Source organism: Panthera pardus, unplaced genomic scaffold (genome assembly GCF_024362965.1).
Source record: "Panthera pardus isolate Hobbes unplaced genomic scaffold, ASM2436296v1 HiC_scaffold_12, whole genome shotgun sequence".
NCBI classification, from domain to species: Eukaryota; Metazoa; Chordata; class Mammalia; order Carnivora; family Felidae; genus Panthera; species Panthera pardus.
The window spans coordinates 160693-176228 of NW_026526677.1; the positions used below are offsets into that span (position 1 = coordinate 160693).

Below are 15536 nucleotides of genomic sequence, written 5' to 3' on the forward strand. Positions count from 1 at the left end.
TTTGTTTCTGTGCTGAGTGTAGACACTGAGTTTCTGTGCAGTTACTTTGGTGGTGAGCTAATGTGTGCACAAAGATTAAATGCCTGCAACCAATAAATCTCCCAGTGTTTGCCAAAGGGTTTGGGGGCTGGGGGAGACACACCTTCAACTCTCTAGCAATTCATAAGCCTTCCCTGGTTTTCACTTCCTGCTCATGCAGGACTTCAAGGTCAGCCTGAGGTGAGAAATATTGCGTGTGTGTGTATGTATATATATATATATATATATATATGTACATGATATATGGTATATATATATATATATATATGTACATGATATATGGTATATATATATATATATATATATGATTAAAATTTATAATCCCTATGGAAAAGGATGTCCCGAGAGAGAAATGCTAAGCTAACATGTGAAAATATTAAAGAAGTGAATGGGAATGACTCACGGGTGAATGAGTACAAGGAAGACCCCAGGCCCCAACAGGAAACGCCTCTGTCACCCTCCATGTCTGCCCTGAGGCTGAGCTTTGTGCTCAGGGGGTCCGGAGCGTCCACAGCCCGGCATCCACCTGGCCACCTTGCACAGGAGGTCTGTCCCTGGAGCTGCATCTCAGGAAGGCTGGGCAGCATTGTCTGACTCCAGGAGAACGTAAGTCACTTACCCACTGCAACCCCTTCCCCGGGACTAGCAGACCCAGTACCGGTAGGAGCCACTGGCTGTGATGGAGAGTCTGGAGGCAGGAAGGTGGCAGATGGCGTCTGTAAGGCTTTCATCGGCCTGGGCCAGTTTCCACCAGTTTCATGCAAATCAACCATTTTGGAAATCTCTGAGATGCTCAAGGCAGCTGTAACCACCGGACAGAAAAAGCTGATGATTTCCAGAACAAGGTCCATGATTCCTAGAGAGCCCCACCTACAGGATGGAAATTCTCACCAGATTCTGAAATCTAACCTGAGGACGAAGAACCCCAGGTACACAGCAGGGAAGGGTCAGGGCAGCCTCAGCCTCTGTCTCAGAATCTGGGGAGAGGAAGCATGCCCCCCTCCACCCCCGCCGGGCGGCCCTCCCTTCACTGGGCCCAGGAGTCTGCAGCCGCAGCTCAGGGCGGCCACCAGACCACAGAGAAATGCCTCTGATAAACTCCCGGGGGAAAGGCTTCCAGCATGGCAGCAGGAGCTGGCACACTCGCCAGGGAAACCGGTGGTGATTGTTCAAAATAACCACATAAAACCTCTGGCAACGGCCCTAAAGATAGGCAGCAAGTGAACAAAGATGTATTCGAGAACATCTATGAAAATGTAGACAGAAAGGTAAACCTGTGCCATAGCAACCAAGAGTACGCCCTCCCTCTCCTTCCCTCTCTCCACCAGGTCCTAAGGAGCAGACTTTTCCGGAGCACCCAGGCACAGGGTTCCCTTTACCTGGCACTCAGCCGGAGGGAGGAGGAGGAGGAGGACTTCATGGCCTCTTATCCGGCCCAGCTGCCTGAGGCTGAGCCCCAGTAGGGTCAAGTGGGAGACTGGGGCTCCCTTCTTCTGCCCAGCTCCCAATTATGGAACAGAAGCTCTTCCTGGGGCTTGAAGCACTGAGAACATGAGCCCCCGATTGTCCTTGCTTTGGGTCATGAGATAGAGGCTCTCCATGCCAGGAGAGGCAAGCTGCTTTCCCTCCACTGAGCACTCAGCTCCTAGATGGCTGGTGGGGGAGGGGGTCCCTCAGATAGAAGCCGACCTTTGTTCCCACCTGCAGCTCCAGGGAACAGGCTCAAAATCTAGCTGAGGAAGAGGAGCAAGCCATAAACAGACACTAAACATTAAACAAGCAAATAGCAGTCCTGGAAGGTGGGGGCTGGTACCCAGGGCTACCACCACATACTGTCTGAACTGCACTGGTTCCAACAGACACTGAGGAGGTGAGCAAAGAAACGTGAAAATATGGCCCACACTCCAGAGAGAGAGTAGGTAGCAGGGATTGCGTGTGACAGAGTCAAATATTGGCTTTAACAGGAAAAGACTCAAAACAGCCCTTACGAATGTCACAGAGCTGAAGGAAAGATGCTTAAGGAGGTGAAGAAAGGTGCAAGGCAACATTATACAAAACAGAGAACACCAACGAAAAGGTATAAATTATTTTTTTAAAAATGTGAAAAATCAGTAGCTGAAAAGGGCAGTAACTGAAGTTTAAAAATCCAACACAAACAGACGTCTGGTCTGTGGTGACGAAAAGACCCTGGAGGTTTTCTTGAGGTTTTCACTCTGGGCTTCACAACAGGAAATAAGATGCAGAAACTGGAAACCAAGATCTCGCCTTGGCTGTTTCAGAAATCGCAGCCACAGCCCCCAAACTGGAGGCACAGGTGAGAAGAGGGGCTCACTTACCAGAACCCCCCAAGGTACTGACTCCCGGGGGGACTGAGGACCAAGTCGAGGGAGTAAAACTCCTACAGCTCCAGGAGGCTGAGAAAACCACATTCTCAGAGTGAAGAGTACAGAAAAGCCCCTGATGCTTCTGGCGGGGAAGAGAACATGAACATTTTGAAATATGCCCAGAGTATTCTGTCCTCCTTAGCAAAGACCTGGCCTCAGGAAGAGCCTAACCAACATGGAGAAGGGAAATACCCCTCCAAGCCCCGCTGCTCCTTCCCACCTACGCGGGGAAAGAAAGGTCACAGGCGGGGGCAGGCTCCTAAAAAACTGAGACCTGGTCACGGGGGCGGCATGGGGGGTGAGATGCCTCCCCCACAGCAAGCATGGGCGTCCTGGACACTGGAGCCGAGCACTGGGAAGCCGACAGCCTTGTCGGGGACGTGCACCGATGGGAATCCTTGTACCCGCAGCTGTGAGACAGAACCGTGCAGCCAGTAGGGAAAACGCTATGGCAGAGTTCTTCAGATAATGAAACAGAATCCACTACTGGGCACTGAATGAATGAAACACTCATTATTAATAGTAGCCAAGTAGCGGAGACAGTTTAAATGTCCAGCAAATTACTACTGGATGCAAAATGTGGTATATCCATATGACAGAGTATTACTTGGCCATCAAAAGGAAAGAAGTAGTGATAGATGCTAAAACAAAATTCAGCTTCAAAACATTATTTGAAGTGGAAGAAGGCATTCAGAGGACCACACATTACACAAAGCCATACACATGACACCCCAGACGAGGAAAATCAAGAGAGATGCCAAAGAGATCAGTGAATGCCAGGAGCTGGGAGAGGAGGAAATCAGGAAGGACTGAATGATCCATATGGGATTCGGTTTCTGTGTTACAAAAATGTTCTGTGATTAACTATGAGTCATGTTTGCACAACAAGAATGTACAAGAAGCCACTAAATGATACCGTAAAATGGATAAAGCAGCAAGTTCTGTTATGCATTTGACATGAATAAAAATACAAGGGGCGCCTGGGTGGCTCAGTCGGTTAAGCGTCCGACTTCGGCTCAGGTCTTGATCTCGCAGTCTGTGAGTTCGAGCCCTGCGACAGGCTCTGGGCTGACAGCTCAGAGCCTGGAGCCTGCTTCGGATTCTGTCTCCCTCGCTCTCTGCCCGCCCCCCCCTCATGCTCTGTCTCTCTCTCCTTCAAAAATAAATAAAAACATTCAAAAAAATTTTAATCAAGTAATATAGAATACGAGTTACATAACTTATAGTAACAGAAAGTAAAGACGAGGTAAACACAGCCCTTCGTCCCACCATGCTCTGGTGGAAACTGACGCTCAGTAGCTGGCCGACTTCCTTAGAGCCCGCCAGTTTCACCCACATGCAAAACAGGAAAGAGAAACTTCTGAGAAATTAAATGTACCCTGGAGAAGGAGGGGCCCTGAGCACCCTATCAGGGTCCAGACCATACCTGCTCCCTCTCTGCATCAGAAACTCATTTCCCAACGCTTATTCACCTGGGACAGCTGCTCATTCCAAAGCTGGAGATGTTAAAGGACAATAAGGTGGACATCCTGGAGGGGCCCCAGAGCTCAGCTCCCATGGCCACCACCGTGATCAACATCCAGACTGAGACGTCCGTGCCCGACCACATCGTCTGGTCCCTGTTCAACACAATCTTCATGAACTGGTGCTGCCTGGGCTTCGTGGCCTTCGCCTACTCCGTGAAGGTGGGTGTGTGTGTTGGGGGGGTTCTCCCAGAAAGTGCAGGTGAGCCTGCGGAGGTCCGCCTGCCCCGAGGGCATGGGGAGGGGGGGATGGGGAGTCCATGCGTGGTAGCAGTGAGGCTGCAGGAGGGGCCCGGGGACGGCCAGGAGTGGCCTTTGTCCCCAGTTCCCAAGGACATCCCTCAGACTGAGATGTGGCTCCAGGGCTCTCCCAGAAAGAACAAAGGAACTCACGGGAAGCCGCCTCTCAGTGGGAGAGGCCAGTGACTGGACCTACGCAGAGGGAGGGGGCGCCCTGGGGTCTCCAGGAGAGGCTGAGAGTCTGAAGAAGGAGCTGGAGGCCCCAGCAGGGACGGGACCCAAGGGCCACTGTCCTGCTCAGGCTCCGGGAAAGGGGGGGGGGGGGTGGGTCCCCGACCGGGGCGAAGGGCATGTGGAGGCTGCTGTGGACGGGGACCAGCCTGGCTGTCGCCAGAACCCGCTCCTGATCCCACTCTCCATCTCCTCTCCCCAGTCTAGGGACAGGAAGATGGTGGGTGACCTGATCGGGGCCCAGACCTATGCCTCCACCGCCAAGTGCCTGAACATCTGGGCCCTGGTCCTGGGCATCATTCTGACCATTGGATTCATTGTTCTTCTGGTGATTGCCTACATGACGGCCTACCATATCATTTTAAGGGTTATGCAGAATAGCAGAGGCCACCACTAGCTGCTCATGGCAGGAGACACCAGTCCTCCAGCATCCATTGTGGCTGTGCTTCCCATGCTTCCTGGGCTGTTGTGTTGGGCCCGTCCCTCAGCACCCACCCCTGTACCCTGTGCTTAAGCAGACTTCCCTGACCACAACTGAACGCAATAAAGTACCCTTGTGTGTGACGGTGCGGTGATGTCCCCTGGGTGGGGGGCCCTGCCGGGAGTCGCCAGCCTGCCCCTGAGACCGAGCCCACCGCCCCCCTTGCCCAGCTGTGCAGCTCTGGCTGGGGCAGGGCATGTCCTCAGCTGGTGCTGGTTTCTGGCCTCCTGCCGGGAACAACAGCTGCACCGGGGTCCTAGGATAGGGGACCCTGGCGCGAGGAGGTCCCGTGTGCAGAGCACCCTTGGGCCTGAGGGTGAGGGTCCCTCCCCAGGTGTGTGGCAGGGTGGTGCTGGAGAGAACGTGAACGGGCGGCTCGGGCCCTCTGCGATGTCCGTGGGGTTTGGCACCTGTGGGCGCAGCGGACGGAGCCGCGGGCTCCCAGCCCCTCCTGGGAGTTCTAGACTTCGCTGCGCTCGGCAAGCCCCCCAGCTCTGTCTTTGCTCCTCTGGGGCTGGGAGTGGGGACAGAGCTCTCCACCGTGGGCTGACTGCAGAAGCCGATCATCAGACCTGGCGAGGAGGCCCCGATGGACAGGAAGCCTGAGGGGAAGGACTCACTCCCTCGACCCAAACGGAACCGGCCCTGCAGGGGGAGCGACTGCCCGGTGCCCCAGGAAGGGTCTCCCAGCCGCTGGGGCCTCAGGCCTTGGTGTGAGCTTTTGCCAGAGCCCAGGCTGCACCTGGGGACCCGGAGGCCATCCTCAGCCCTGCAGGAAGAGCTTGCCCCGGGCAGGCATTCCTGTCCCAGGCCCCAGAGGGACGGGGTGGGGTCGCACTATGGTGGCCAAGCCCCCAGGCCCTGCACAGCCACCCCGGAGAGGCTGGTGGTGAGTCCCGGTGGCCACAGGCGGGTGTCAGGGAGGGAGCCCCTCGTCTCCGTGCGCTTCGCCCGCTGGGACAGCCAGGCTCGCCTGGGTCCCCGCAGCGGGGCCAGGTCAGTCCCTGCGGCTCCCCTCCCGTTGACATCTGCAGCTCTTCACGCTGGGTTCCCGGTTCAGTCCCCGCACAAGGTCCACACCCCTGGTGTCCACCTGTGGGTGGACACACCCCTGGACACACCCTGGTGTCCACACCCTGTCCCTGGGCGGGACTCTGGTTGGGGTGCCCTGGGTGGGCCGTGAAGCACGCAGGGGTCCCAGGGGTGTGAGTGGCAGTGGGACGGCCCCAGGCAGGTGGGGGGTGGAGAGGGGACGCTGGTGGATCCGGCCCTCTGGGTCCCGGAAGGGCTTGCTCCAGATGGCCCAGGGGCCAGCCAGGGTCAGGGGAAGGGCCGGCCACGTGCCCCAGGCCCCTGCCCAGCTGGACAGGGGGCTCAGCCTTTGGGACCGCAGCGGGTGGAACCTGGCCAGCTGTGCGCATTTGTATCCCGACCTCCAGTTCCTGCCTGTCCTGCTCAGAGCTCTCCTGCTTGTCCCTGCACTTACTGGGCCTCACACCCCACGTTCCCTGGAGCCTCCTCAGTTCATTCCCGGTCTCCCACTTTCCTGCCCTCCTGCCCGGACTTAGGTCCTGAATCCCAGGACAGAGCAGGTGAAGCCGGAGAAGCCACCATATGGCTCTGCCAGGCAGGACGGTAGGACACCACTGTCACAGATGGAGGGTGAGGGCCGGCCGTGTCACTCAGTGCTGTGGACGGCGGGACATGGCTGACAGGGAAACAGCAATGACGGTAGGATGTGAAGGTCAAGTGGGCTTAATAACTGCCTGCTGGGATGGCCCGGTGGCCATGAGGACAGGCAAACGATGCTCCTCAGCTTCTTCCAGCCAAGGAGGCTGGGATGGGAAAGCAGGTCCCTGAGCCTGCACTGTGAGCTGGTCTCAGAACAGATCCAGGGACTGAAAGAGCGTGGAACCCCGGGGGAAGGATGCTGCCACCCGAGGGCCCTGGGCCAAACCACATCCCTCAGAGCTTCCGCACGGCAGCACAGGCTGGGTTCTTTGTACCGGACCCTGAAGACATGAGACTCGCACTTAAATACTGTTGGACTCAGGGCCCAGGTAAGTATCTCAACAGCCAAAGCCTCATCCTGGCCTCTTTTTCAGGTCGGGCACATCGGGTCCAAAGAATCAGGGGCTCCAGGCCCAAATCAAACTCTCAGGGGGGCCCCTGGAACTCCCCAGGAGGGAGGCAGTTTCCACTCCTCAGACGAGTTACCGGAAAAGAAAGAAAGGGTGGTTGGCTCATCCTCACATTGGATCAGTGGCCCTCAGGGTCAGAGCCGTGGTGGTGGGGCCAGCCAGGTGGAGACGTCTGCAATTGCACCCCCCCCCCCACCGGGAGACAAATAAAGAACAGTGTCTCATCCCGAAGGGCAGCAGAAGTCAGTGCCACCCTCGAACCTAACGGGTGCAGCGGTGCTGGCCCCCACCAGAGCCCCATTTCATTCACCAGTCTGACCCCCAGACCCAGGACCTTGGCAGAGACAGTGGAGTGCTGCAGACCGGCCCGGCGGGAGCCCCGCGTCAGCTGCTGTGCCAGATGTAGACCCAGTCGTCCTCAGGGCTGGGGTGTGTGGACAGTGACCTGCCCAGATCTCTAAAGACGCACACGGGCCACCAGGTGGCAGACCTGCCTACCACGAGCAGAGCAGGGCTGTCTCGGCCCCGCCAAGTCAGCAGGGATGCGTGAGAGGGTGGAGGTGGAACGTTCCAGATCAAACGGGCAGTTTGCACCACCGTGTCACCCACCACTGCTGTGCACGCCTGTCCCTCTGCTCCCACCAGGGCTGCGGGGAGAGCCCCTGCGAACCAGACGATGGAAAAGGACGATTTCCTAGCCTGGTGCTCCAGGGGTCAGCTCAGTGTGAGCAGAGATCTGGACAGAGCTGGGGCTTGTACCCACACCCATCCAGGGTGTCCTGCGGTCTAATGCTCTACATACCCCCTCACTCAAGGGTGTCCTGAGGATCTATGGGAAGGGAATGGCTCCTGGGAGCACAGCTGCAGGCAGGCACTGGCCACCCTGTGGGTGTGGGAAGTGGACACCCATAGGATAGACATGGAAAAAGTGTCCCAGGGCTCCAGGGGCGGCAGGAGACAGAAGGGAAGGTGGGACCAGGGGCTTGGATAGAGGTCTGTGGATGTGGATGCACAACTGGGCACACAGGTTACATGTCACTTTCAGGATGAAATCCAGGCTCGGTAGCCTGAGAGATGTCCTGTAGGAGAGGGGCTCCACAACTAAGATTAAATCTTGTAATTATCAGTCACATAAATTATGTACCACGAAAGCCATCATTCTGAAAACAGATTGGCAAGCTGTCAGCACGTTTTACCTTCGTGCACGAGAGGGGACGTCTTTAGCAGCCACGGGGTGGAAAGGGACACACAGGTGAGCTACTGCCCGCCGTCTCCGCTCCACAAGCAGGGGCAGCGTGTGGGTGGCTCCGAATGACCTCGGTGGGGGTTGCATCCCACAGACGCCGGCGAGGGCAGCGTATCAGGGCTCAGACTGGTGGCACCCCGCTGGGGCCTGCAGCCATCCGTCCCAGCCCCTCACTGCCCTCGCCCCACACGGGGCCCCGGGGCAGCTTCTCTCCCTCTCTGCCCTCTGACTGCCCATGTGCACATGGGCTCGCTTAGTGGGGACAGCCTTGAGGGCAGTGGAGCCACACAGGGCCCTCGACAGGCAGGGTTCAACGCAGGTGTGGGTTCCAGGGGACACCAGACGTGGTAAATGCAGGGAGCAGCTGACACACGGGGAGAGGACCCAGGGAGGGGCCCCAGTGCCCGAGACCCAGACTTGAGGCTGGTCTGGGGGCCTGGATGCCACGGGGCCTCCAGGGTGAAGGCAAGAGCTCCTGGCAGGCCAGGGCCCGTCCATCGGCACCCACAGCGCGCGGGCCAGGACCACAGGTGGCGAGAGAACAACTTGAGGGGCCCTACCCCATGTTGGGCTGTGCTGGGAGGTGAGGGGTGGGGGTGGCGGGGCCGGCTGGTGGGGCACGCATCCCAAGTGTTTCCACAGAGCACCTGGGAGGGAATATCTTCTGGCTTTGCATGGAGTGATCTCAGGAGGAAGCTGGGCGGCCAGGGCTCCTGACGTGCCCAGGACTCCTGAAGTGCCCAGATTCAGTCTTGAGGGGGGATGAGGGTAGGAAGGACAGATGTGCTCACGGCACAAGAGGGTCTGGGCAGCTCCTGGCCAAGGCCTTGGATCCCTTTCCGGGCGCTGGGGTCAGGGAAGGTCGCAGTTGCCCTGCCCTTTGGGCAGGGATTTGGGGCCTACCCCTTGCCGCCCGAAGCAAGTCTTTACCCACCCCAGAGGGGCAGATCTGCCCAGGTGCCCTCCTCCACCCAGGGTACCCCAACCGGCCTGGTGCATCCTCGAGTTAGGACACTGTGGGAGCAGGGACAGAGGTGTGGGTGAGCCCCAGCAGGGGTCTGGATGTACAAGGGAGGAAAGGGGAGGCTATCACCACCCCAGTTCCACCTCACTTGTCCAGCTGGTGTGGGCTGGGTGGGCACTGGGCCATCCACATTGCCCACAATGTGGAGGCCATGACAGAGGAGGTTAGGGAGCTGACTTCCAGTCAGGGCGAGGGCACGGCCGGCTGGGGCTGCAGCTCCAGAAGTGGACTGTGGACTCCCTGTATCAAGTGCCCTGCGACTCTCCCCAGCCAGTGCATTCCTGGAAGCTAAGAACGTTCTGGCCTCAGTGCCACCTTGCCACAAATGAACCCATTTTGCTTAGGGCTCAGACCTCTGGGAAGTAGGGGCCCCTACATACAACTATTGTCTATTAGTTGCCCCCAGCCTGAAGCCAGATACCTGCAAGGCCTGAGGATGTGTCTGGGACCACGCAAAGGACACAGGGCTGGGTGCAGGGGGGCAGTGAGGCACATGGGCCTACGGGCAGGCTGAACAGTCTCAAAGGGGCCCCTCCCAGGTACAAACACAGCACCCCCACACACACACACACATGCTTTATTGAATTCAGTTGTAGACTGACGTGTACACAAAATGCTGTGACAGGAGTGACGGCCTCAGGCCATGGACAACTGCTAGTACCCTCCATAACCTTTCATCATTTCTGAAATTGCTTGGAAAACCACCAGTGAGCCAGTGAAGAAAAGAATGATGAACGTAAGGGTGAGAAGGAGGCCCAAGACCAGGGCCCAGATGTTCAGGCACTTGGCGGTGGAGGCATAGGTCTGGGCCCCGATCACGTCACCCACCATCTTCCGGTCCCTAGACTGGGGAGAGGAGATGGAGAGTGGGATCAGGAGCGGGTTCTGGCGACAGCCAGGCTGGTCCCCGTCCACAGCAGCCTCCACATGCCCTTCGCCCCGGTCGGGGACCCACCCCCCCCCCCCTTTCCCGGAGCCTGAGCAGGACAGTGGCCCTTGGGTCCCGTCCCTGCTGGGGCCTCCAGCTCCTTCTTCAGACTCTCAGCCTCTCCTGGAGACCCCAGGGCGCCCCCTCCCTCTGCGTAGGTCCAGTCACTGGCCTCTCCCACAGAGAAGCGGCTTCCGGTGAGTTCCTTTGTTCTTTCTGGGAGAGCCCTGGAGCCACATCTCAGTCTGAGGGATGTCCTTGGGAACTGGGGACAAAGGCCACTCCTGGCCGTCCCCGGGCCCCTCCTGCAGCCTCACTGCTACCACGCATGGACTCCCCATCCCCCCCTCCCCATGCCCTCGGGGCAGGCGGACCTCCGCAGGCTCACCTGCACTTTCTGGGAGAACCCCCCCAACACACACACCCACCTTCACGGAGTAGGCGAAGGCCACGAAGCCCAGGCAGCACCAGTTCATGAAGATTGTGTTGAACAGGGACCAGACGATGTGGTCGGGCACGGACGTCTCAGTCTGGATGTTGATCACGGTGGTGGCCATGGGAGCTGGGCTTTGGGGCCTCCCGAGTACCGCCACCTCATGCTCCTCCTTGAGCATCTCATAACTTGGGGGGACACCAGTGTGGGTGCCAGGAAGGAAGGGCTGAGCATTGCGGTTCATGGTGCGAGACGGAGATGCTGCGGTCCGGATGCTGGGGCTGCTTAGGGCTCTCCCCTCCCGGGTAGTTTCGATTTCTTCAAAGATTTCTTTTTCACGGTGTTTGGGGAATTGGGAATTGGTTGGGCACTAGGAGGGCGTGGCCAAGCACTGGGTGTCAAGTTACACCAGGGCGGGGCGGGAGGAAGGGCTGTGGTCTCAGGGGGGCTTCCTGTCCCCGGCTCTCACGTCGGGTCCTGGGTCCTGTCTCCGCTCCCCTACCACAGCCTCTGTCAGGGGTGTGTGTGGGCCCTGGGGGCTTTTCCTCCGATGTGAGTCTCCCCACCCTGCCCCCACCCCAGCCCCAAGCCTGCTGCAGGCTCCCATACGGACTCCACACTGCAGCCCCCAGAGAGAGCCCCCGAAGCCCCAAAGCCCACACCTCAGCAGTCACAGGCCTCCTCTCTGTCTGGACTCTGTTGACTTTTCCTGGCTCTGAAGTCCACGTTCCAGCGGTGGGGCGGCAGGGCGTGGGGGGGGGCGGTGGGGGCGCTGGCAGGTCAGGACCCAGCAGCCTGTGTCGCCTGCCCTGGAGGGAGCCTCCGGCATCTCCCAAGGGTGCTGGAAACCAGGAGCCAGCTGTGGTGGGAGAAAGGAGGATCCGAGCCATTTGGCAGCTGCTGGGAGCACAGGGCCAGCATTCCTGAGCGCCCCACCCTTCCTCCCTCCCTCCTGCCCCATCATGTCACATAGGTGTTGTCTGGGGGGTCATGGTAGGAAGTCCCGGTCATTCTTCTTCCACTGTCAGGCCCATGCTCCCCTTCTCAGGACAGACTCAGGTCAGCTTTGTCGCCAGGACACCGCTCTTTCTAAGAGTAAAGGGTCAAGTTGCTCTCTCACTGTCTGTGGTCCTGGCCTGTGCGCTGTGGGTGCCGATGGCCGGGCCCTGGCCTGCCAGGAGCTCTTGCCTTCACCCTGGAGGCCCCGTGGCGTCCAGGCCCCCAGACCAGCCTCAAGTCTGGGTCTCGGGCACTGGGGCCCCTCCCTGGGTCCCCTCCCCGTGTGTCAGCTGCTCCCTGCACTTACCACGTCTGGTGTCCCCTGGAACCCACACCTGCGTTGAACCCTGCCTGTCGAGGGCCCTGTGTGGCTCCACTGCCCTCAAGGCTGTCCCCACTAAGCGAGCCCATGTGCACATGGGCAGTCAGAGGGCAGAGAGGGAGAGAAGCTGGCCCCGGGGCCCTGTGTGGGCGAGGGCAGTGAGGGGCTGGGACGGATGGCTGCAGGCCCCAGCGGGGTGCCACCAGTCTGAGCCCTGATACGCTGCCCTCGCCGGCGTCTGTGGGATGCAACCCCCACCGAGGTCATTCGGAGCCACCCACACGCTGCCCCTGCTTGTGGAGCGGAGACGGCGGGCAGTAGCTCACCTGTGTGTCCCTTTCCACCCCGTGGCTGCTAAAGACGTCCCCTCTCCTGCATGAAGGTAAAACGTGCTGACAGCTTACCGAGGGATGTGTTCTGCCTAATCATATGTATTTTGACTCTCATTTGTTCATTTAAAAAAATTTTTTAATGTTTGTTTATTTTTGAGACAGAGAGACACAAAATGTGAGCAGGAGAGGGGTAGAGAGAGAGGGAGACACAGAATCCGAAGCTGCTCTGTGCTCTGAGCTGTCTGCACAGAGCACCACATGGGGCTCGAACCCACGAACCATGAGATCATGACCTGAGCTGAAGTCGGATGCTTAACCGACTGAGCCGCCCAGGTGCCCCATTTACTTTCATTTATTTAATTTAAAGGGTATATAATTTAATTTTTAATCAGGTAAAATTTGCATAACACAAAAGTTTCCCATTTTACCCGTCAAAAGTGCACAATTTACGTGGCTTTTCATATTTCTCGGTCTGTGCGGCTCTCACAACCACATGGCCCTGAGTGTTTTCCCCGTGGCAAACGAAACCAGGTACCCATGATGCAGTGCCCACATCTGCTGAACCTTACTTCCTAGAAGGGCCTCTCCGCCTTCTGTGTGGTTGGATTTCCCTTCTGTCATGCATTCCGTGTAGGCCTGTAAGCCTACAGGCCGTGGCCTTCTCGTTGGCCTTATCTCACTGAGCTCATGCTTTCAGTGCTCACCCACGTGGCCACACAAATCAGAACTGCCTTCCTTCTGATAGGTGACAGGTATTGTATGGTAAGGGTACCATGTATTTGCTTCTTCAGTCATCAATTTACAGACATTTTTGGTTCTTATGAAAAATGCTGTTGGAAACACTTGTGTGCAAGTTTTGTGTGAACACGTTTTTCTGCCCTTCAGTGCATTCCCAGGCGTGGAAGGACTGAGTCATGTCAGAACTTTCTGAGGAGCTGCCAGACTGTTTCCACAGAATGTATGACAGCTTCTACTTCTCCTATCCTCACCAACACGTGGGGGTACCGTACACAAGTTAGAGCCGCTCCATTGACTGTCAGTGCTGTGTCCTTGTGGTCTGACGCGTGTCCTTGGTGAGTGCTGCCATGAGAACCCTTCTCACCTGCTTGGGGGTCGTTCATGGGCCTGCAGAACGTCTGGTCAAGCCTTTGTCCTTTTACTCATCAGGCTGTTTGTCTCCTGGTTGAATTGTAACAGTTCTCTTACATTCTGAACACCGGTCCCTTATCGGATATGGGAATTGCAAGAATTCTCTCCTAGTTTTCTGGTCGCCTTCTCACTTTCTTGAGAGAGTCCTCTGAGGCACAAACGTTTTAATTCACTGACGACGTGCGATTTATCCGTTTTTGTTTGTTGCTTGTCTCATGTTTAAGAAGCCCGTTGCCTAATCGAACCGTTTTGTCTGTGTAACCGTTTTGTAGTTTTAGCTCTTATATTGGGTCTTTGAAACATTTTGAGTTAATGTTTGTATACTTCGCAAGATAAAGTTCCATCTCCGTTCCTTTCCGCGTGGATGTCAGTTGCCCAGCGCCATTTTGGAAAGGTATTGGCCCACTTGTTGAATGTCAGTTGACCATAAAGTACAGGGTTATTACTGGACTCTAAATTCTATTCCGTTGGCCTGTATGTCTGTTCTCACGCCAGTGCCACACTGTCTGGATTACTACGGCTTCATAGGAAGTTTTGAAATCACCAAGTGCAGGCCTCCAACTTTGTTCTGATTTGTCCGGATTGTCTTGGCCTGATGATTCCATGTGAATTTTAGGATCCACTTGACCATTTCTGGAAAGAAAAAAAAAAAAAGAACAACAAAGAACACAATGGGAATTTTGATGGTGAGTACATCAAAACTGTAGATAAATTTGGGAAGTATTGCCATATTAACCATATCAAGAATTCAGGGGTGTGCACGTGGGTTGGCTTTTGTTTATTTATGCTTCTTTAATTCCTCTCAGCAATCATCTGTAGCTTCCAGCACACCAGTCTTGCAAGTCTGTGGGTAAATTTCTTACCAAGCATCTTATGGTTATGATGCTGTTGTAAATGGAACTGTTTCCTTGGTTACATCATAGGGTTGCTCGTTGTTGGTGATTTGCATGTGTTGCTTTTGTCCCCTGCAATTTTGCTAATCTCTTCAATTTTTTTAGTGATTTTGTTAAGATTGTCTATTATAAGGTCATGTCACTGCATGTAGAGATAGTTTTAGTTTTTCCTTTTCAATCTGGATGCCTCCACTTTTCATTTTCTGGCTTTGTTGCCCTGATTGGAACCTTTAGTCCAATGTCGGCTGCACGTGGAGTGAGCACACATTATCGCCTCGTTCTGGATCTTAGGGGGAAAGCTTTCAGTCTTTCATCATGGAGTGTAACATCAGCTGTGAGTTGTCCATAGGTGTCCTTTATCAGGTTGACGAATTTCCCTTCTATTTCTAGGTGTGTGTGTGTGTGTGTGTGTGTGTGTGTGTGTGTTATCAGGAAAGGTTTTTGGATTTTGTCAAATACTTTTTCTGCAGGAACTGAGATGATCACATGGTGTTTTTTCTTCATTCTTTTAATATGGAGTATTATACTGATTGATTTTTTTAAATTGAAGGATTGTTGACACACAATGTTAACTGGTTTCAGGTGTACAGCATAGTGATTCCACAAGCCTGTCCATTATGCTGGGCTCAGCACAAGTGTAGCTGCCATCTGTCACCACACAACATATGACAACGTCATTGACTGTATCCCCTATCCTGTGCTTTTCATCCTCGTGACTCATTCATTCCATAAGTGGAAGCCTGTACCCCTCACCTCCCTTTCCTCTGACAACGATTTTGGCATCATTGGCCTTCTGTGTGAGAACCTTTGTGGTGGGGCCAGCCAGGTGCGGACGTGGACATCAGCTGACCTGGTGGCAGACCCGCCCACGTAAGCAGAGTTGTATAAGATCACCAAGTCAGAGCTCTGAGTGGGCCCAGTACCAATGCATTAGAGGACACAGTGGAACGTTCCAGATCAGAGAGGCCCTTTGCATCCCCGCATGTGCTGGAGCTCCCAACATTCTCTCCCCTGGGACCCTTTGGAGAAGGCAGAAGCTTCTGTGGGGCAGACACTCAGCATCAGGGTGGAAAAACTTCCCTCTACCCTTCAAAAACTATTTTGGCTAAGTTGACATGAGAACGATTAACAGGAGAAAATAAAATTTAATTTTGTATGTTTAGAAACCCCA

General features: G+C 55.8%; 2 protein-coding genes and 1 long non-coding RNA gene across 5 annotated transcripts; 2 read left to right on the top strand and 1 right to left on the bottom strand.

The window, feature by feature from the left end:
• The first annotated feature begins 3789 nt into the window (after nt 1-3789).
• Nucleotides 3790-4981, top strand: LOC109259821 (interferon-induced transmembrane protein 1-like). The gene is made up of 2 exons (XM_019437661.2): nt 3790-4108; nt 4620-4981. The coding sequence occupies exons 1-2, from the start codon at nt 3926-3928 to the stop codon at nt 4812-4814; spliced, it is 378 nt and encodes a 125-aa protein (XP_019293206.1). The 5' UTR covers nt 3790-3925; the 3' UTR covers nt 4815-4981.
• A 4885-nt stretch (nt 4982-9866) lies between these two features.
• On the bottom strand, nt 9867-11018 carry LOC109259820 (interferon-induced transmembrane protein 3-like). Its single transcript, XM_019437660.2, has 2 exons — nt 10666-11018; nt 9867-10155 (listed from the first exon to the last, which is right to left on the bottom strand). The coding sequence occupies exons 1-2, from the start codon at nt 10912-10914 to the stop codon at nt 9964-9966; spliced, it is 441 nt and encodes a 146-aa protein (XP_019293205.1). The 5' UTR covers nt 10915-11018; the 3' UTR covers nt 9867-9963.
• On the top strand, nt 10120-15536 carry LOC109259824 (uncharacterized). 3 transcript variants are annotated; one of them, XR_008421048.1, is made up of 3 exons: nt 11098-12373; nt 12486-13396; nt 14948-15536. It is a non-coding gene; the product is annotated as an uncharacterized LOC109259824 (long non-coding RNA). The 3 variants fall into 3 exon arrangements; XR_008421049.1 differs by having other exon boundaries at nt 12486-13085; nt 13209-15536; XR_008421050.1 differs by lacking the exon at nt 11098-12373 and adding an exon at nt 10120-10434 and having other exon boundaries at nt 12486-15536.